The sequence below is a fragment of the Polyodon spathula genome, chromosome 44 (genome assembly GCF_017654505.1).
Source record: "Polyodon spathula isolate WHYD16114869_AA chromosome 44, ASM1765450v1, whole genome shotgun sequence".
NCBI lineage: Eukaryota > Metazoa > Chordata > Actinopteri > Acipenseriformes > Polyodontidae > Polyodon > Polyodon spathula.
Genome location: NC_054577.1, coordinates 2,192,698 through 2,214,000, shown reverse-complemented (window position 1 = coordinate 2,214,000; position 21,303 = coordinate 2,192,698). Strand labels below are relative to the sequence as shown.

The window sequence follows — 21,303 nt, the reverse complement described above, 5'->3', positions numbered from 1 at the left end:
GAGACACACACACACACACACACACAGACACAGTCACAGAGACAGTCACAGAGACACACACACACACACAGACACAGACACACACAGACACAGACACAGAGACACACACAGACACATGACACACACACACAGAGAGAGACACACAGACACAGACACACACAGACACAGTCACAGAGACACACACACACAGAGACACACACACAGAGACACACACAGACACACACAGACACAGACACAGAGACACACACACACACAGACACACACACACACACACACACACACACAGAGACACACACACACACAGACACAGAGACACACACAGACACACACACAGACACACACACACAGAGACACAGACACAGAGACACACACACAGACAGACACACACAGAGACACACACACACACACACACACACACACAGACACACAAACACAGAGACAGACACACAGACACACAGACACACAAACAGACACACACACACAGACAGTGTGTGTCTTCTGTGTGTGTCCAGTCAGTGTCAGAGTGGTGTGCACACAGAGACACAGACACACACACACACAGACACAGACACACACAGACAGACACACACAGAGACACACACACAGAGACACACAGACACAGACACAGACACAGACACACACACACAGACACACACACACAGAGACACACACACACAGACACAGAGACACACACACACAGACAGACACACACAGTCACAGAGACACAGTCACAGAGACACACACACACACTTTTTTTTTATATCTCTCGTTTGCAGCTTTCGTTTTTACCGCGGACGACCCGGTCCCGCCCGTCCAGAACGGACCCGAATCGTGGCTCCAGCAATGACCACGGTTGAAGCCGACACCCCGGGATCCTTCAAGAAGCTGCTTGATGAGAATCTGGGATCAATAAGCTGCTAACGAGCAAACCAACAAGATGGGCTGAATGGCCTCCTCTCGTTTGTAAAATTATGTTTTTATGTCCCGATGTGTTGATGTTTCTAATATTTTGGCCCTTCACGTATAATGAACCAACTGGTCGGAGGAGGGAGGAGGGAGGAAGGAGGAGGGCGTGTTCTGATTGGCGGGTTGGAGGAAGAATGGCACTCTCGCGTCTAATCAGATCGCTTCTTCTGTTTACCTTTAAACCAACCGCTGGCCGGTGACGCGCGATCAGGGGCGGAGAGCATCCAATGAGGAGAGAGAGAAGGTTTTTTAAATTTCTCGGCGGTTGCGCGGCGGGTCGAGTTCAGGAGCCGCGCCGCTGAATTGAGAGTAAATATCGAGGTAAGAAAACAAGCAAATAAACAAACAAACAACCCGAGCGTTACTGAAGCGTAAAGCGCTTCCACCTGGAATAATACACGCGTGTCCTGTCTGAGTCGTGTCTTCCGTTGCGAGTTCAGGGTGTTTTTGTACGCGAGTGTGTTTGTGTAGTTGTGTAGTTGTGTAGTTGTGTTGTCAGTTTAAATACACCTTTGGGTTTTCCACCCAAATACTTTTGTTTCGTTAATAATCGACACTTCAGCGATTTTGTAACCCTGACCAAACACAACCCGACCAGCAAAAGCTGCTTCTTTCTGCCCTGCTTCGCAAAGCGGCTCCTGGCTGATGATTATTATATTATTATTATTATTATTATTATTTCGTTTCTCCTATAAGTCTATACGGGATAAATATTAAAGGGTTCGTGTGGAAGCAGCGCCCTGAACTGAACCGCAGCGGCTCTGAAGACCTGGAGAGACCCGCTAGTAAAAACACAAGTTGTTCACGGAGTTAAAGGCAGCTAGCGTTCCTGAAGCTGTTTGCAATTTCAGGATGATAAACTAATAATTGAAAATATACTTCCCTGCTCTCATCAGATCTCTTTCTTCCAGGAGTCATGTCTATCAAAGAGAATTTGCCCCCAGCTAGCACCTCCACACCGCAGGTAAGCCCTCTACTCACCAGCCCCCCTCGGGCAAGGGGGGGTCCAGCCCTGGTCCTGGAGAGGTAGGTCTGGTAGGTCTCTGTGTCCTGTGTAACTCTCTCTCTCTCCTCTTCTGTTCCAGTTTTTAACCCCTCTTGGGATCGGCGGTCCTCAGCGTGTCCCGAAGAGCAGTTCTGGAGCCAGTGTCCGGACCGTGGCAGTGTCGGGTCAGTCCTGCAGGGGGGGGGGGGGGGTCGCTGCGTGCTCCTGGCACTGGATCACACCTTCAGCAGCACCACTTATTAGGTGTTGCTGAATGCCAGGACTGTGTTCGGTGTCAGACTCTCTGTGCTCTACCACCTGTTACTCATTGTATTTATAGTGAAGTGTGCCACACAGAAGAGCCCTAGATATTACAAGCATATTTTTCCTGTTTCCATGTATATACATTTAAAGGTTGTGGTTTTTTTTCTCACAAACATTCACTGTACAATCTTGTGTCTCCGTGCAGGTCCTGGGAGAGTCATGGCTGAACCCCCTGCCCAGTAAGAGCCTTTCATTCACAGTTAGAACTCAGATCAGTGTTTGGACTCTCGTAGCAGTGTCTTCATGGGGTGTGTTGACCCTGTCTCTTGTTGGGGTGTGTTGACCCTGTGTCTCCCCCCTGTCTCTGCAGGGAGCAGTTCTCTCTCAAGGATTTCGATATCGGCCGACCGCTGGGGAAGGGGAAGTTCGGGAACGTGTACCTGGCCCGGGACAGGGAGATTAACTTCATACTGGCCCTCAAGGTCATGTTCAAGTCCCAGATCGAGAAGGAGGGAGTGGAGCACCAGCTTCGCAGAGAGGTCGAGATCCAGTCCCGTCTCAGGTGAGTGTCCGAGGGGAGGGGATTCAAACACAGGGATCGTGTGACTCTGCAACAGGAGCCCTTTTCACCCCTCGAGTTGTATAATTTCTCCCTTACTGGTTCTGTGTGAGTTGGGTGCGCAGGTGTGCTGCTCTATGTTAATCTGACTCTCTCTCGCCCCCCCGCAGGCACCCCAACATCCTGCGCTTCTATAACTACTTCCACGACCGCAAGCGCGTGTTTCTGATGCTGGAGTACGCGCCGCGGGGGGAGCTGTACAAGGAGCTGCAGCGCTGCCAACGCTTCGACGAGCAGCGCAGCGCCACGGTGAGGAGAGGGGTGCACAGGGTGCAGGGCACTGCTACAGAGAGAGGGGCAGTATTAGGAGCTGTTGGATTGCAATGCAAACTCTGTCTGGATGGAGTGGGGGGGGGGGTGACCTGTCCGCAGCGTCCACATCGGGGCTCAACGGGGAGCCAGTGCAACTCCTCCATCGGCCAGTGTGGAACCCAGGATGGATTGTTGGCTCCCCCTCTGCAGTATATAGAGGTGTTGATAATGGATGGGTTTAGTTGTTTGTGTTTGTGTTGCTCTGCAGTGGGTTTATAGAGGTGTTGATAATGGATGGGTTTAGTTGTTTGTGTTTGTGTTGCTCTGCAGTATATAGAGGTGTTGATAATGGATGGGTTTAGTTGTTTGTGTTTGTGTTGCTCTGCAGTATATACAGGTGTTGATAATGGATGGGTTTAGTTGTGTGTTTTGTGTTGCTCTGCAGTATATAGAGGTGTTGAGAATGGATGGGTTTAGTTGTGTGTGTTTGTGTTGCTCTGCAGTATATAGAGGTGTTGATAATGGATGGGTTTAGTTGTGTGTTTGTGTTGCTCTGCAGTATATAGCGGTGTTGATAATGGATGGGTTTAGTTGTTTGTGTTTGTGTTGCTCTGCAGTATATACAGGTGTTGATAATGGATGGGTTTAGTTGTTTGTGTTTGTGTTGCTCTGCAGTATATACAGGTGTTGATAATGGATGGGTTTAGTTGTGTGTGTTTGTGTTGCTCTGCAGTATATAGAGGTGTTGATAATGGATGGGTTTAGTTGTGTGTTTGTGTTGCTCTGCAGTGTATAGAGGTGTTGATAATGGATGGGTTTAGTTGTGTGTTTTGTGTTGCTCTGCAGTATATAGAGGTGTTGATAATGGATGGGTTTAGTTGTGTGTGTTTGTGTTGCTCTGCAGTGTATAGAGGTGTTGATAATGGATGGGTTTAGTTGTTTGTGTTTGTGTTGCTCTGCAGTATATACAGGTGTTGATAATGGATGGGTTTAGTTGTGTGTGTTTGTGTTGCTCTGCAGTATATAGAGGTGTTGATAATGGATGGGTTTAGTTGTTTGTGTGTGTGTTGCTCTGCAGTGTATAGCGGTGTTGATAATGGATGGGTTTAGTTGTGTGTGTTTGTGTTGCTCTGCAGTATATAGAGGAGGTGTCGGATGCCCTGCAGTATTGCCACGAGCAGAAAGTGATCCATCGAGACATCAAGCCAGAGAACCTGCTGCTGGGCTTCAGGGGGGAGCTCAAGATAGCGGACTTTGGCTGGTCTGTGCACGCGCCCTCCATGAGGTGAGGGGGGGACGGGACCCTTTGGGGGGGCGGGGGTGGGACCACCCTGCTACCCTTTATGACTCTCCTCTCTCCTCCCCTCTCCAGGCGTAAGACGATGTGCGGGACTCTGGACTACCTCCCCCCTGAGATGATTGAAGGGAAGACCTACAGTGAGAATGCAGACTTGTGGTGTGTGGGGGTGCTCTGCTACGAGTTCCTGGTCGGGACCCCCCCCTTTGAGACCGCCAGCCACAGCGAGACCTACACCCGGATCACCAAGGTGAATATGGGGGGGGGGGGGTTGCTCTGGTACCCAGCCTCACAGCCAATGCATTGCAGTGTGTCTGCATTGACATTTCGCAGATCTTTTGGCCATGGTATAGTTATCAACTTTCTGTAAGCACTGAACCACCGAGAGCCTCCGCAGTGTCCAGCCCTGTCCTCTCCTCTCCCTCCCCAGGTGGACATGCAGTTCCCCAGCATCGTCTCTCCCGGCGCGCAGGACCTCATCTCCAGGCTCCTCAGGCACTGCCCCTCCATGCGGCTGCCCCTGAAGAAAGTGCTGGAGCACACCTGGGTGAAAACCAACTCTCGCAGGGTGCTGCCCCCAGTGTACCACCCCAAGAGCTGAGCCCAGGCCAGCCACACGCGTGTTACAACCGCCCCCACACGCCTACTGCTGCTGCTCAGGCGAAGGTGTGCCTTGGTCACAGTAAAACCAGGAATGGATCCGAGTGCTATGCAATGGTGGGGTGGGATGGTGGTGTATTTCCAGCCCTGTTCCTGAAAGGGACCTGCTTTTAAACCACACCTGGACTCAAAGGACTGGGAGAACTGGTGTAGCTGGTTCACACCTCTGACCTTCTGTAATGTGCTTTTCACAGATGTTTTCTATGTTGTCTGTCCTCTTGTGATCTGGTTTGAGGGACAGTGATGTTGACATGAAAATGATTTATTCTGTTGTCTGTAATCTTGTTGTAAATATTTTCTGTGCAAATTTAATAAAGGTTGTGTTTCTGTTCTATCACGTCTTCGTGGTCTGTAAGAGAAGGCGTCTTTCTACTTTGTTTCAGTGTGAATCTCTCATTGTAGCCCTGCGCTGCTCTTGCGAATATCGCATTGTAGACTTGCAATGCTCTTGTGAATCTCGCATTGTATAATATAAAATCGGTGTTGATTTTAACCCCCTCTGATGAATTTGATAAGAGTTGACTTCGCCAGCTTTGCACGGTTTTGTACAAAAAAATATATATATCGAGGGGGTTCTTTTTATAAAGTGTGTATATATATATATATAATATTAACGCACGTAATGTTATACAGTGATTCATTTACGATATATTATCCCCTCGGGGTTAGTGTGTGTGTGTGTGTGTGTGCGTGTGTGGAGGAAAGACAGAGAGAAATATCTAACCAAATAAGGACTGTTCATCCGGTCAAATACAAACCACGCAGAAGCAGCCCTGCTTGTGCCTATATGTTTAGTTTGGACGAGATTGTGGCTATTTATATACTTTTATGGATGTTTGATTTGCTTTTGTTCCCATGACGACAGTGTCGCAGCCGTGTTCTGACGGTGCGGTCAGCAGGGTAGCGTGGCCGAGCGGTCTAAGGCGCTGGATTAAGGCTCCAGTCTCTTCGGAGGCGTGGGTTCGAATCCCACCGCTGCCAGCTTCTTTTTAATGATTTATAATATAATATAATATATGACTTTGTTGTTAATATAAATGTCGACGCTGCGGAGCTGGCTGCTCAGTCTGTGTGAAATGACGCATTTTAATAACATAATATAGGCTAGCTGCCTTCCAGATCCGGCACGCAGCCCTGTCAATGAAGACGCACGGCGTGAACTTTCTGCAGAGGGAGAGGAGAGACGGGAAAATATCTTACTTTTTATATTATTGTGTTTATAAATTCAAATATAATAGATATATGTGTTGCTCAGTGTGTGTCAGTTTTTGTAACCCAGGTTTTGTTAATACATCTGGTCTGTTGTCAGACAGACTGACAGCTCTCCACCTTGCCTCTTTCATCTCTTATTAATTCCTGACGTTTCTTTAATAGTTTATTATTATTATTATATTATTATTATTATTATTATTATTATTATTAAAGTAATAAACTCAAAACAAAACAACAGGTGACGCAAGCCCGGAGCGTTCCGCCCCTGGCCTGGGGTCCCGGATGGCGGGTGACGTCAGCGAGCTGTCTTGGTTCTGTGAGGAGAGAGGCGCCGAGCCGCCATATTATACAACATTAATACTGAGGAGAGCAGAGAGGAGGAGGTGAGCTGGGAGCCGTGCAAGCAAAGCGAGGAGCAAGCGACACCCTTGCCGTTATCATTATCATTAACATTATTATCGTTATTGCTACCGCCAGTGACCCGCGCACCCCAAACAAGTACCAGCAGCTGAAATAAATCCAATAATGTGAGTACTCACATTAATATTTAATAAAAAAAAAAAAAAAAGACCGATCAGAACAGATAGATGCATGCATAGTAAATATATGCATTGACACTGGAGGCTGCGATTGATTTGTGTTTGCAGTTTGTTATAATAATATAGCAAACATATATGAACAGACATTTCAATATGTTTCAATAGCACACTTTGCTGCGCGTGTTATATGGCATGTATTTATTATTGTTCATATTTCTGTGTGTGTGTGTATATATATATATATATACTATATACATATACAGCAAATTTGTTTATCAAATGTGTCATTTTGTGTTTCCTGAGTAGACATAATTACAATTATGTATTGAGCGAAATATCGAGTCCTGACCATCTTTTGACTCTCAGGCTTTCTGAGGAGACCACTGGTTTGTGTTGAATGCTGACGAATGAGAAAAACTTACGATGCTTACTCTTTTTATATATGAGCCACACTAACATACAAACGCACTGTGTGTTTGCGTATAAAAATATATATATAATATATATATATTATAATATATATATATATTGTATAGATGTGTGTGGTGTGTGTGTGTGTGCAACCAGTAAATTCTAGACTGTGGCATTAATTACAAAGACAAGCAATCGTTATAGTTTAATATTACTATTGTAAAACCAACATTTTGGTTGTTAAATTTTTTTTAATTTTTAAAACCCTCCGTAGCAAATTAAAAGCGGCATCGTAGGGTTTTATTTCGCAGTAGCGGCAAATGTTTCGATTTGTATGATAGTGAAGCGAATAATATACAGTTTATATATATATAGATATAGATATAGATATATATGTATATATAATCTCGTTTTCTGTGGACTATGGGTATTTCTTGGCTAATACATCTTGTGTAACTGCAAGTGTGTATCTTTTATTGTCAAATTGTAAACGGTTAAAACATTCAGCCCTGAGGTGAATGCTGAAGGATAAGGTTGCAGATGGTTGTTGTTATCGACACGGCAAGAGAATACAGTCTTATTTAACGCAGTATATCCCGGGAAAGTGTCCTTTTTTCGGGAGAGCAGCAGCTCCGTGTAATCGCGTCCTCCTCCTCCTCTCTCCGTGATGGGATGGCGTGAGGAGGCGACAGTTAACCGTTAAAATTTTGAATTTGAATTTTTTTTTTTTTTTTTTTTTTTAAATGACCGTTCTAGAACTAGGCGCCCTGCACGAGGGCGATGGCTCGGACTCCACCGCGAGATGTTTCTTTAACGGCTTCACCGAAGAGAGAGGCGGCATTTACTATTAAACTATAACAAGGGGCACAACCAAATATTACATATAATATATATATATAATCGGTTTAAAACAAAGATTGGGGCTGCTTTTATTATTACCAGGCTCAAACCTAAAAAAATAAAGTATAGTGTGTGTATTATATAAAATATTATCATTTTTTTATATGTATATTTCTATGACCATTGTAACCCGATTGAAATGAGGCTGACCTGAAATAAAATTCTACCCGAATTGCGTTGACACTGTACCTAATAATATCGATGACAACACCATTTATTATTATTATTATTGTTATTGTTATGTCGTTATTACCAGATTAGTTTTTGTATATCTAGAACGACTAAGTAACTCAGTCGGACTGTGGTTCGACTAGTCAATTATAAAATGAGATTGATATTTTGAATGGATTTATGGAGTTATATTTTATAGAGAACCCGGCGCTTCACATTTTGTATTTTACAGAGCTCCTGTTTTTTTTTTTTTTTTTTTTTTTTTTTGGGGGGGGGGGGGGGGGGAGCGAAAAATATATATTTTTTAACTGTCTCTGTGCGAGTCCTGTGACACACAGCCCGCTATCCCGGTGTTGCATTTTTTTGGCGGAGATGCTAATTGGTTAACGCTGTGTGTTTTAATGGATGAACAGATTCTCTTTCTATAAATAGGGTTTGAAACCGGCTGAGAGAGAATGTGAAACTGCAAGCGGTTTCTAAGGGGCGGGCAGAAAATAACAAAAAAATAAACACACACACACACACACACACACATACACATTATTAACGACGGGGAACAGTTTACGAAAAACTAATAAGACATAGCCTGTGTTTCAGTAGCAATACTTTTGCAGCCTAAATTGGCGAGCGTTATGTTAGCCATGGCAACCGAGCCGTGCTGAATTGATTTGGTTTTCTCCGAGGAAGGTGACCTTCGTACGCGCTTTTGGCTCCACCGCCTGGCCAGACCCCGGCATTGCAGGTGCCTTCATCAGCGTTATTGAAACTAAACTGAGTCAAGCAGAGCAGCGTTTGGGCTCTAGTGCCTTCATCAGCGTTATTGAAACTAAACTGAGTCAAGCAGAGCAGCGTTTGGGCTCTAGTGCCTTCATCAGTGTTATTGAAACTAAACTGAGTCAAGCAGAGCAGCGTTTGGGCTCTAGTGCCTTCATCAGTGTTATTGAAACTAAACTGAGTCAAGCAGAGCAGCGTTTGGGCTCTAGTGCCTTCATCAGTGTTACTGAAACTAAACTGAGTCAAGCAGACCAGCGTTTGGGCTCTAGTGCCTTCATCAGCGTTACTGAAACTAAACTGAGTCAAGCAGAGCAGCGTTTGGGCTCTAGTGCCTTCATCAGTGTTACTGAAACTAAACTGAGTCAAGCAGAGCAGCGTTTGGGCTCCAGTGCCTTCAGTGTTATTGAAACTAAACTGAGTCAAGCATCTGCTGAGTGCCTTCATCAGTAATATCTAAACTGAGTCAAGCAGAGCAGAAGGGCTCTAGTGCCTTCATCACTGTGCGTGGAAACTAAACTGAGTCAAGCAGACCAGCGTTTGGGCTTTAGTGTCTTCCCCAGTGTTATGAAGAACACCCCTCCTCTTTCCACGAGATGTAATATCTCTCTCTTATTCCTCTATCACAGTACTGAAGGGCCTTTACTCTGCGTGGAGATTTAACACATCTTTCTCACCACCAAGAAGATTTTTCTGTCCTCCCCTTTTCATTGTTTCATCTCCAGCTTTGTTTAAACTGCTGGGTAAACAAACCAGCATCAAAACCAGGCTGTGAGTCAGAGAGAAAGAAAGAGAGAGGGGGGGGGGGGGGGTTACAGCACAGGGTAAACAAACCAGGATCTGAGCCACAGAGAGATCCACACAGATGAAAAAATGTAAGTTCTAGGATGGGAATAAGACTCCTATTGCCTAGAGGTTATACCCAGTCCAGGTTTTGCTACCAGCTTGATTATTAAACTCCTAGTAAAACCTTGAATGGATCAAACTAAACAACTAGAAGTCTTTCTCAGTGTCTTCAATGTAAATTCAATGACAAGCGTTTCCACTAGAAGTCTCCGTGACTTCAGTAACCCATCGTGTCATCAACTGCCGATTAGCTGCTGTGTTGTTGTACTTTTCTGGTTGTCGTGTGCGTTTAACTGTACATGTGTGTTTATTTAAAATCAAATATTAGATATAGAAAGAAGGGGTATAGAAATGGATACAGAAGAGAGAGAAAGGGAGGGGAGGTTCTATTGTAAAAGAGCGACAGCTGGAGTAAGGGAGAGGGGGAGGAGAGCAGAGAAGAGCGAGCAAGCTTTTAATCCATTAATCCCTCGCTCACTGACTGCTCGCTCACTGACTCTCGCACTTAACCCTTTGTTTGAGCTTTCATCAGCGCCCCAAAACTCGGTCAAAGCAGACTAACAAAAATCTCTCTAGTAAAATAACTCTGGTGCTCCCCCTAATGCGTTTTTTTTTTTTTTTTTTTTTGGGGGGGGGGGTTGTCAGGTCTGCCCCAGCAGCAGGAGAGGGGGGAGCCCCCGCAGGACCCACCCCGCCCCCAAATCTGACCAGCAACCGCAGACTGCAGCAGACCCAAGCACAGGTCGATGAGGTGAGTTCACCAGCAACACTACACACTGACCAGCAATCCAACACTGACCCCAAACACTACACACTGACCAGCAATCCAACACTGACCCCAAACACTACACACTGACCAGCAATCCAACACTGACCCCAAACACTACACACTGACCAGCAATCCAACACTGACCCCAAACACAACACACTGACCAGCAATCCAACACTGACCCCAAACACTACACACTGACCAGCAATCCAACACTGACCCCAAACACTACACACTGACCAGCAATCCAACACTGACCCCAAACACTACACACTGACCAGCAATCCAACACCTGACCCCAAACACTACACACTGACCAGCAATCCAACACTGACCCCAAACACTACACACTGACCAGCAATCCAACACTGACCCCAAACACTACACACTGACCAGCAATCCAACACTGACCCCAAACACTACACACTGACCAGCAATCCAACACTGACCAGCACACTCCAACACTGACCCCAAACACTACACACTGACCAGCAATCCAACACTGACCCCAAACACTACACACTGACCAGCAATCCAACACTGACCCCAAACACTACACACTGACCAGCAATCCAACACTGACCCCAAACACTACACACTGACCAGCAATCCAACACTGACCCCAAACACTACACACTGACCAGCAATCCAACACTGACCCCAAACACTACACACTGACCAGCAATCCAACACTGACCCCAAACACTACACACTGACCAGCAATCCAACACTGACCCCAAACACTACACACTGACCAGCAATCCAACACTGACCCCAAACACTACACACTGACCAGCAATCCAACACTGACCCCAAACACTACACACTGACCAGCAATCCAACACTGACCCCAAACACTACACACTGACCAGCAATCCGACACTGACCCCAAACACTACACACTGACCAGCAATCCGACACTGACCCCAAACACTACACACTGACCAGCAATCCGACACTGACCCCAAACACTACACACTGACCAGCAATCCAACACTGACCCCAAACACTACACACTGACCAGCAATCCAACACTGACCCCAAACACTACACACTGACCAGCAATCCAACACTGACCCCAAACACTACACACTGACCAGCAATCCAACACTGACCCCAAACACTACACACTGACCAGCAATCCAACACTGACCCCAAACACTACACACTGACCAGCAATCCAACACTGACCCCAAACACTACACACTGACCAGCAATCCAACACTGACCCCAAACACTACACACTGACCAGCAATCCAACACTGACCCCAAACACTACACACTGACCAGCAATCCAACACTGACCCCAAACACTACACACTGACCAGCAATCCAACACTGACCCCAAACACTACACACTGACCAGCAATCCAACACTGACCCCAAACACTACACACTGACCAGCAATCCAACACTGACCCCAAACACTACACACTGACCAGCAATCCAACACTGACCCCAAACACTACACACTGACCAGCAATCCAACACTGACCCCAAACACTACACACTGACCAGCAATCCAACACTGACCCCAAACACTGCACACTGACCAGCAATCCAACACTGACCCCAAACACTACACACTGACCAGCAATCCAACACTGACCCCAAACACTACACACTGACCAGCAATCCAACACTGACCCCAAACACTACACACTGACCAGCAATCCAACACTGACCCCAAACACTACACACTGACCAGCAATCCAACACTGACCCCAAACACTACACACTGACCAGCAATCCAACACTGACCCCAAACACTACACACTGACCAGCAATCCAACACTGACCCCAAACACTACACACTGACCAGCAATCCAACACTGACCCCAAACACTACACACTGACCAGCAATCCAACACTGACCCCAAACACTACACACTGACCAGCAATCCAACACTGACCCCAAACACTACACACTGACCAGCAATCCAACACTGACCCCAAACACTACACACTGACCAGCAATCCAACACTGACCCCAAACACTACACACTGACCAGCAATCCGACACTGACCCCAAACACTACGCACTGACCAGCAATACAACAGCTAATCTGTATAAAGCAGTGGACTTTGAGAAGGAGGGAGGCTGCTGTATTTTCTGCACGCTCTAACCTGTCCCCTTGTCTGTCCTCAGGTGGTGGACATCATGCGTGTCAATGTGGACAAGGTCCTGGAGAGGGACCAGAAGCTGTCCGAGCTGGACGACCGGGCAGACGCACTGCAGGCTGGAGCCTCCCAGTTTGAGACCAGTGCGGCCAAACTCAAGAACAAGAACTGGTGGAAGAATATGAAGGTGAGGGAGAGGTGGAGGGGTGGGGGATTCCCAGCTCTCTGCACACCTGTCTGAGGGTGAGGGGAGCTCCCAGCTCAGTAGTTAGGGTGCAGGGCTGCAGTGTGGAAGGCAGTGGGTTTGAGGAGCTCAGTGGTTAGATCAAGAAAGCGCTGGGCTGCAGTGTGGAAGGCAGTGGGTTTGAGGAGCTCAGTGGTTAGATAAAGAAAGCGCAGGGCTGCAGTGTGGAAGGCAGTGGGTTTGAGTCGTGCTGGATTGCAATATTCCCAATGCTAAACAGTCTCTCTCTCTCCCTCTCTCAGATGATGATTATCCTGGGAGTGATATGTGCAATCATTCTCATCATTATAATTGGTAAGTGTGTGGGCTGTATAGAGACTATGATCTAGGGTGTGGGCAGTGTGCTGTATAGAGAATATGATCTGGGTGTTTTGCATTACAAGCTGTTATCCAATCTGTACACTGTGGCTAATCAAGCTCATAGTAGTAAAAGCTGGAATGGGTGACACTGCTGTGCAACAGGAGGCTTATTCCCATCCTTGGAATGGTTTGTATTTTCTTTTCTAATTAATTTCGCCTCTCTTCCTCTCTCGCAGTGTACTTCAGCACCTAAAGGTGGCGCCATCCCCAATGGCAAATTGGTTGAGAATTCGGCAAGGAGAGCTACAGGACCAGCGTCACACTGACACTGCGAGCCAAATCTTCCAGCTCCTAGACCGTGTGTGTGTGTGTGTGTGACTGAGTGTGTGTGTGTGTGTCTGTCCTGTAAATAGGCTGGTTATTTATTATTTTTATTATTATTATTATTACAATGATATAGATTTTTGTCCTTTGTAGAGAATTGTTTAGAATGTTTTAATGGTGTGTATTTATTTCCATATCAGTAACTGCCTATATCTATCTATCTATTGTAAAAGAGAAATACATATTTGCACAAACTGGGGTACATTTTTACAGTAGAAATGTTAGGATTTATTTATTGATGTTACTTACTAGTTTCTATGGCACTAATCAATCGAACTGCTAGACTTGTAGACATTCCTAGAAGATGCTGTCGCACCAACAAAACTGCCTGAAGTCATACGTGCACATTCTGGAGCTGCCATGGAGCACTAAATAACAGGGCACTATATAGGCTCAGGGGTCCAGTGGTTAAAGAAAGGGGCTTGATAAACCAGGAGGCTCAGATCCCAGCTCAGCCACTGACTCGCTGTGTGGGACCCTGAGCAAGTCACTGAACCTCCTTGTGCTGTGTCTTTGGGATGAGATGCAAAACAAACGAGGTCCTATTGGAAGTGACTCAGCAGCAGCAGCTGTGACTCGCTTACAATAGGACCTCAGTTTAACATCTCGTCCGAAGGACTGAGCACAAGGACGTACACCATGAAAGTAGCAAATATTTATCTCTTTCTCTCTCTCTGTTTTTTGTATTTTTATGTAGCAGAGGACCAATGTTTAACTGTTCATTTTTTTGTGGTTTGTTTAATTCTGTAACATTCCTTGAAAGCGGTGTGTATGCTTTCTATATATCTATACCGTCTATACATATGAATATAAATATATACAGAGACACGCGGGAGATTAAACAAGACAGACAGACAGGAGACGTCAATGCTAATAATTAAAAACATTATAAATATCAAATAAAAAGGTAATTACACTAACTTTGTTCTGTTTGCTCCCGCAACTACTAACGACACACACTTCTACAAATAGTGTAGCTCTGAAAGAAATATACACGGGCTGTGTATCTATAGATAAATAAAATAAACAACATAGAATTTAAATAAATATTTGGCTCCACAGCTTTCTCGAAAAACTGCACTGCTCTCGGAAACAATGGACCAATTTTTTATTCTTCTTATTATTATTACTAGCTGCAGGAGTGCTGGTGCAGAATTACCAGATGTTAAGCTGCAATCACACCCTAGCAGTGCCTGTCAGCTGCAGCTGTGATGTTTAGCTTGTCTCTCCTGACAGCAGCCAATAGAGAAGGTGAAGCTGCTTTCTGGCCCCTCCCCCAGCGTTCTGAGGGCAGAGAAATTAAAAACGTTTGCTGGTGAAATCACGTCTGTAGATTTGATTAGCGTCTGGTAATGTGCTGTGTGGTATTTTAGACTGCTGTAGAACTGTAGACTTTCTTTTCTTCCATGGTTAATTGGAGGGTTTATCCAGGATAAAATGAAATGTTATTTTCTTAAGCAGTTTATCATGTTAGAGTTTTAAAAATTTAATTATATATATATATATAAAATGGCCCAAAAATTTCTGCCCCTGCCAGAGCTAAAGCTAATAGAATTCTGGAACTTGAAAAACTAGAAGAAACTACATTGCAGTGCTAGTTGGAGTCCCAGCTACATTGCAGTGCATTCTGGTAGTTGGAGTCCCAGTGTGACTATTTTGCAGACATCTGCTGCTGTTCGTGCCTCTTCGAATAGTGATTTAATGTTACATGTATACATAAACATACCATGAAAACCTGAGCTCAATTCATAATTTGTTTTTTTTTCCCGGATAAGCAGTGGGCATTTCTGCAAAGATACTCGGGTGTGGTGAATCTGTGTTTAATCTTAATGCAAGAACCACCAAATTTATAACACTCAGCGTGTCCTATTATTATTATTATACATGTAGACCAGAGGCACTCAAATCCTAACAGCGGATCTAAAACGCAGAAATAGAATAAACAAAATCATATTAGGAAAAGCACAAATAATTTTCAGGAGAAGACATGAAAACAAAATCAAATTGCGTGTGTCTGTGACTTTTCGACCCTTGATAAATAAACACACACACACACACACACACTACATCAAAGTCTACAAAAAACACTACAGCACTACTAGGGGGGGGGGGGGTTGGAGAATTTTGCACTAACTTCAAATCCCTCCCCTCCCACCTTTGAAGTTTATATCCTCTTCGAGAACGCCAAGGAACGGAAGAGTTTCCCCCTGTCACTGAACTTGTATCCCAGAAATGGTCCCAATTGAAATCCTTACAGACCATTTCTGGTTGTTTCCTGAATATTTTTTAATTTTTTTTTTTTGATTTTTTAATTCCCCCCCCCCCCCGCTCCCTAATGTAACTGCCCTTAGTCTAAGCCTTCCCAGAAGTCTTTGCTTCCAAAACCAGGAGTGAAAATGGGGCCCACAGGTTTCTATAAGGCTGCTTGCTTTGACTACAACTTGAAGTAAATGTGTTGTGTATCCTCAGTGAGTGTGGACATGCAGGCGTTACCCAGAATCCTTTGTACTTGGAGGGAACAGCAATTCTGGGTAATGTTACAGCTTCTTTTCGGTGGGGGGGGGGGGGGGGGGGGGGGCCGTCTTTTAGTGAAAACCGCAACAGAAAATAACATATTACAAGTTGTAAGTGTGGTATGATAATTATATGGTTCTGTTGACACCTGTAACTGTACTCAAAGTAGAAAATGTATTTGTAAAAAATAAATATAATAAAACTGTATGTAAATATGCAGTTTAAAACAATATATTGTGATCAGCTTGTGTGTTGCATTGTAAAAGTAACGCTTTCCTCTTGAATCTGAACCCCCACCCCGGTGGAACAGCTCTGCAGTCAACAGACCAAGCCAGCTTTGACCAGACTAAGAGTTTGAAGATGTCATTTCTAACCTCCTTCTAAATTCTACTCTGTTCCACTCTACTCTGTCCTATTGGGCTACACAGAGTCACAAACACGTCATATAATTTTTTGTTGCCTTTTTAATACACATGCCATCACAAAAATGAATACCTTGTTAATATATGAAGGCCCGCCTTGCTTTTCCGTTGTACCCATTTTCAGTATGAGTGCCAGTATAGCCACTGGTGCTGTAACTGGTTTGTAATATGGATGCACTGGTTGTAATTGTAAATTCTATGTAACTGGGCGCAATCTCATTCAGTCTTTTCGACAGCAGCACTGCTTGGAGCTGGTCCAGTACAGTCGGTAAGGGCGGCTGGTAAAATATTCTCTCTATCATCCATCTATCACGGTTCATACACTTTTTCAACAGCGAAATTCTATACTTTTTCCAGACTTCCATTTCTTTTCTCCCAGTCCTTTGAGTCCAGGTGTGGTTTAAAAGCAGGTCCCTCTTCAGGAACAGGGCTGGAAATACACCACCATCCCACCCCACCATTGCATAGCACTCGGATCCATTCCTGGTTTTACTGTGACCAAGGCACACCTTCGCCTGAGCAGCAGCAGTAGGCGTGTGGGGGCGGTTGTAACACGCGTGTGGCTGGCCTGGGCTCAGCTCTTGGGGTGGTACACTGGGGGCAGCACCCTGCGAGAGTTGGTTTTCACCCAGGTGTGCTCCAGCACTTTCTTCAGGGGCAGCCGCATGGAGGGGCAGTGCCTGAGGAGCCTGGAGATGAGGTCCTGCGCGCCGGGAGAGACGATGCTGGGGAACTGCATGTCCACCTGGGGAGGGAGAGGAGAGGACAGGGCTGGACACTGCGGAGGCTCTCGGTGGTTCAGTGCTTACAGAAAGTTGATAACTATACCCTGGCCAAAAGATCTGCGAAATGTCAATGCAGACACACTGTAATGCATTGGCTGTGAGGCTGGGTACCAGAGCAACCCCCCCCCCCCCATACTCACCTTGGTGATCCGGGTGTAGGTCTCGCTGTGGCTGGCGGTCTCAAAGGGGGGGGTCCCGACCAGGAACTCGTAGCAGAGCACCCCCACACACCACAAGTCTGCATTCTCACTGTAGGTCTTCCCTTCAATCATCTCAGGGGGGAGGTAGTCCAGAGTCCCGCACATCGTCTTACGCCTGGAGAGGGGAGGAGAGAGGAGAGTCATAAAGGGTAGCAGGGTGGTCCCACCCCCGCCCCCCCAAAGGGTCCCGTCCCCCCCCCCTCACCTCATGGAGGGCGCGTGCACAGACCAGCCAAAGTCCGCTATCTTGAGCTCCCCCCTGAAGCCCAGCAGCAGGTTCTCTGGCTTGATGTCTCGATGGATCACTTTCTGCTCGTGGCAATACTGCAGGGCATCCGACACCTCCTCTATATACTGCAGAGCAACACAAACACAAACAACTAAACCCATCCATTATCAACACCTCTATATACTGCAGAGCAACACAAACACACAACTAAACCCATCCATTATCAACACCTCTATACACTGCAGAGCAACACAAACACACACAACTAAACCCATCCATTATCAACACCGCTATACACTGCAGAGCAACACAAACACACACAACTAAACCCATCCATTATCAACACCGCTATACACTGCAGAGCAACACAAACACAAACAACTAAACCCATCCATTATCAACACCCCTATACACTGCAGAGCAACACAAACACAAACAACTAAACCCATCCATTATCAACACCCCTATACACTGCAGAGCAACACAAACACAAACAACTAAACCCATCCATTATCAACACCTCTATACACTGCAGAGCAACACAAACACACAACTAAACCCATCCATTATCAACACCTCTATATACTGCAGAGCAACACAAACACACACAACTAAACCCATCCATTATCAACACCTCTATACACTGCAGAGCAACACAAACACACACAACTAAACCCATCCATTATCAACACTTCTATATACTGCAGAGCAACACAAAACACACAACTAAACCCATCCATTATCAACACCTCTATATACTGCAGAGCAACACAAAACACACAACTAAACCCATCCATTATCAACACCGCTATACACTGCAGAGCAACACAAAACACACAACTAAACCCATCCATTATCAACACCGCTATATACTGCAGAGCAACACAAACACACACAACTAAACCCATCCATTATCAACACCTCTATATACTGCAGAGCAACACAAAACACACAACTAAACCCATCCATTATCAACACCTCTATATACTGCAGAGCAACACAAACACACACAACTAAACCCATCCATTATCAACACCTCTATATACTGCAGAGCAACACAAACACACAACTAAACCCATCCATTATCAACACCTCTATATACTGCAGAGGGGGAGCCAACAATCCATCCTGGGTTCCACACTGGCCGATGGAGGAGTCGCACTGGCTCCCCGTTGAGCCCCGATGTGGACGCTGCGGACAGGTCACCCCCCCCCCCACTCAATCCAGACAGAGTTTGCATTGCAATCCAACAGCCCCTCTCCCCGTAGCAGTGCCCTGCACCCTGTGCACCCCTCTCCTCACCGTGGCGCTGCGCTGCTCGTCGAAGCGTTGGCAGCGCTGCAGCTCCTTGTACAGCTCCCCCCGCGGCGCGTACTCCAGCATCAGAAACACGCGCTTGCGGTCGTGGAAGTAGTTATAGAAGCGCAGGATGTTGGGGTGCCTGCGGGGGGGCGAGAGAGAGTCAGATTAACATAGAGCAGCACACCTGCGCACCCAACTCACACAGAACCAGTAAGGGAGAAATTATACAACTCGAGGGGTGAAAAGGGCTCCTGTTGCAGAGTCACACGATCCCTGTGTTTGAATCCCCTCCCCTCGGACACTCACCTGAGACGGGACTGGATCTCGACCTCTCTGCGAAGCTGGTGCTCCACTCCCTCCTTCTCGATCTGGGACTTGAACATGACCTTGAGGGCCAGTATGAAGTTAATCTCCCTGTCCCGGGCCAGGTACACGTTCCCGAACTTCCCCTTCCCCAGCGGTCGGCCGATATCGAAATCCTTGAGAGAGAACTGCTCCCTGCAGAGACGGGGGGAGACACAGGGTCAACACACCCCAACAAGAGACAGGGTCAACACACCCCAACAAGAGACAGGGTCAACACACCCCATGAAGACACTGCTACGAGAGTCCAAACACTGATCTGAGTTCTAACTGTGAATGAAAGGCTCTTACTGGGCAGGGGGTTCAGCCATGACTCTCCCAGGACCTGCACGGAGACACAAGATTGTACAGTGAATGTTTGTGAGAAAAAAAAACACAACCTTTAAATTTATATACATGGAAACAGGAAACATATGCTTGTAATATCTAGGGCTCTTCTGTGTGGCACACTTCACTATAAATACAATGAGTAACACGTGGTAGAGCACAGAGAGTCTGACACCGAACACAGTCCTGGCATTCAGCAACACCTAATAAGTGGTGCTGCTGAAGGTGTGATCCAGTGCCAGGAGCACGCAGCGACCCCCCCCCACCCCCTGCAGGACTGACCCGACACTGCCACGGTCCGGACACTGGCTCCAGAACTGCTCTTCGGGACACGCTGAGGACCACCGATCCCAAGAGGGGTTAAAAACTGGAACAGAAGAGGAGAGAGAGAGAGTTACACAGGACACAGAGACCTACCAGACCTACCTCTCCAGGACCAGGGCTGGACCCCCCCTTGCCCGAGGGGGGCTGGTGAGTAGAGGGCTTACCTGCGGTGTGGAGGTGCTAGCTGGGGGCAAATTCTCTTTGATAGACATGACTCCTGGAAGAAAGAGATCTGATGAGAGCAGGGAAGTATATTTTCAATTATTAGTTTATCATCCTGAAATTGCAAACAGCTTCAGGAACGCTAGCTGCCTTTAACTCCGTGAACAACTTGTGTTTTTACTAGCGGGTCTCTCCAGGTCTTCAGAGCCGCTGCGGTTCAGTTCAGGGCGCTGCTTCCACACGAACCCTTTAATTAATAATGGGGCATAATCTAATATCCTCCTCTTGCATAATAATAATAATAATAATAATAATTAATAAATAATAATTTTATTATAGTAGTTCGGTCCTCGGCGAAACGCTTCGTCCCGTCTTCTTCTTCAAAACACGCAGCCCAACACCAACCAGTCCCAAATGTTTTAAACCACCTTTTTGGGACTTCCACATAATTTAACGAAACAAAAGTATTTGGGTGGAAAACCCAAAGGTGTATTTAAACTGACAACACAACTACACAACTACACAACTACACAACTACACAAACACACTCGCGTACAAAAACACCCTGAACTCGCAACGGAAGACACGACTCAGACAGGACACGCGTGTATTATTCCAGGTGGAAGCGCTTTACGCTTCAGTAACGCTCGGGTTGTTTGTTTGTTTATTTGCTTGTTTTCTTACCTCGATATTTACTCTCAATTCAGCGGCGCGGCTCCTGAACTCGACCCGCCGCGCAACCGCCGAGAAATTTAAAAAACCTTCTCTCTCTCCTCATTGGATGCTCTCCGCCCCTGATCGCGCGTCACCGGCCAGCGGTTGGTTTAAAGGTAAACAGAAGAAGCGATCTGATTAGACGCGAGAGTGCCATTCTTCCTCCAACCCGCCAATCAGAACACGCCCTCCTCCCTCCTCCCTCCTCCCTCCCTCTCCATGGTGCGGTTCATTTATAAAGCCAAAAATA

General features: G+C 46.2%; 3 protein-coding genes and 1 non-coding gene across 6 annotated transcripts; 3 read left to right on the top strand and 1 right to left on the bottom strand.

The window, feature by feature from the left end:
- Positions 1 to 906: 906 nt before the first annotated feature.
- On the top strand, positions 907 to 5,377 carry LOC121305744 (aurora kinase B-like). 2 transcript variants are annotated; one of them, XM_041237498.1, is made up of 9 exons: positions 907 to 1,287; positions 1,878 to 1,930; positions 2,052 to 2,136; positions 2,421 to 2,454; positions 2,586 to 2,777; positions 2,945 to 3,083; positions 4,223 to 4,371; positions 4,459 to 4,633; positions 4,814 to 5,377. In XM_041237498.1, the coding sequence occupies exons 2-9, from the start codon at positions 1,883 to 1,885 to the stop codon at positions 4,982 to 4,984; spliced, it is 993 nt and encodes a 330-aa protein (XP_041093432.1). In that variant the 5' UTR covers positions 907 to 1,287; positions 1,878 to 1,882; the 3' UTR covers positions 4,985 to 5,377. The 2 variants fall into 2 exon arrangements, with proteins under 2 accessions (XP_041093432.1, XP_041093433.1); XM_041237499.1 differs by lacking the exon at positions 907 to 1,287 and having other exon boundaries at positions 1,328 to 1,930.
- Positions 5,378 to 5,942: 565 nt separating this feature from the next.
- On the top strand, positions 5,943 to 6,024 carry trnal-aag. The gene has a single exon. It is a non-coding gene; the product is annotated as a tRNA-Leu (tRNA).
- A 555-nt stretch (positions 6,025 to 6,579) lies between these two features.
- Positions 6,580 to 14,186, top strand: LOC121305742 (vesicle-associated membrane protein 2). The gene is made up of 5 exons (XM_041237494.1): positions 6,580 to 6,782; positions 10,539 to 10,644; positions 12,812 to 12,970; positions 13,270 to 13,321; positions 13,564 to 14,186. Coding segments are annotated over exons 1-5 (336 nt in total). The 5' UTR covers positions 6,580 to 6,780; the 3' UTR covers positions 13,581 to 14,186.
- A 1,879-nt stretch (positions 14,187 to 16,065) lies between these two features.
- Positions 16,066 to 21,254, bottom strand: LOC121305621 (aurora kinase B-like). 2 transcript variants are annotated; one of them, XM_041237305.1, is made up of 9 exons: positions 21,024 to 21,254; positions 20,342 to 20,394; positions 20,136 to 20,220; positions 19,818 to 19,851; positions 19,470 to 19,661; positions 19,164 to 19,302; positions 17,838 to 17,986; positions 17,573 to 17,747; positions 16,066 to 17,392 (listed from the first exon to the last, which is right to left on the bottom strand). In XM_041237305.1, the coding sequence occupies exons 2-9, from the start codon at positions 20,387 to 20,389 to the stop codon at positions 17,222 to 17,224; spliced, it is 993 nt and encodes a 330-aa protein (XP_041093239.1). In that variant the 5' UTR covers positions 20,390 to 20,394; positions 21,024 to 21,254; the 3' UTR covers positions 16,066 to 17,221. The 2 variants fall into 2 exon arrangements, with proteins under 2 accessions (XP_041093239.1, XP_041093240.1); XM_041237306.1 differs by lacking the exon at positions 21,024 to 21,254 and having other exon boundaries at positions 20,342 to 20,585.
- Between the last annotated feature and the right edge of the window lie 49 nt (positions 21,255 to 21,303).

Bases quoted from the DNA above. Each gene is read 5' to 3' on its own strand.
- LOC121305744 (XM_041237498.1), top strand. From the start codon at position 1,883: ATGTCTATCAAAGAGAATTTGCCCCCAGCTAGCACCTCCACACCGCAG. The intron at 2,455-2,585 runs GTAAGAGCCTTT...CTGTCTCTGCAG, and splicing joins ATGGCTGAACCCCCTGCCCA to GGAGCAGTTCTCTCTCAAGG. The intron at 3,084-4,222 runs GTGAGGAGAGGG...GTTGCTCTGCAG, and splicing joins ACGAGCAGCGCAGCGCCACG to TATATAGAGGAGGTGTCGGA.
- LOC121305742 (XM_041237494.1), top strand. The intron at 10,645-12,811 runs GTGAGTTCACCA...GTCTGTCCTCAG, and splicing joins CCCAAGCACAGGTCGATGAG to GTGGTGGACATCATGCGTGT. The intron at 12,971-13,269 runs GTGAGGGAGAGG...TCCCTCTCTCAG, and splicing joins ACTGGTGGAAGAATATGAAG to ATGATGATTATCCTGGGAGT.
- LOC121305621 (XM_041237305.1), bottom strand. From the start codon at position 20,389: ATGTCTATCAAAGAGAATTTGCCCCCAGCTAGCACCTCCACACCGCAG. The intron at 20,221-20,341 runs GTAAGCCCTCTA...CTTCTGTTCCAG, and splicing joins CTAGCACCTCCACACCGCAG to TTTTTAACCCCTCTTGGGAT. The intron at 19,662-19,817 runs GTAAGAGCCTTT...CCGTCTCTGCAG, and splicing joins ATGGCTGAACCCCCTGCCCA to GGAGCAGTTCTCTCTCAAGG.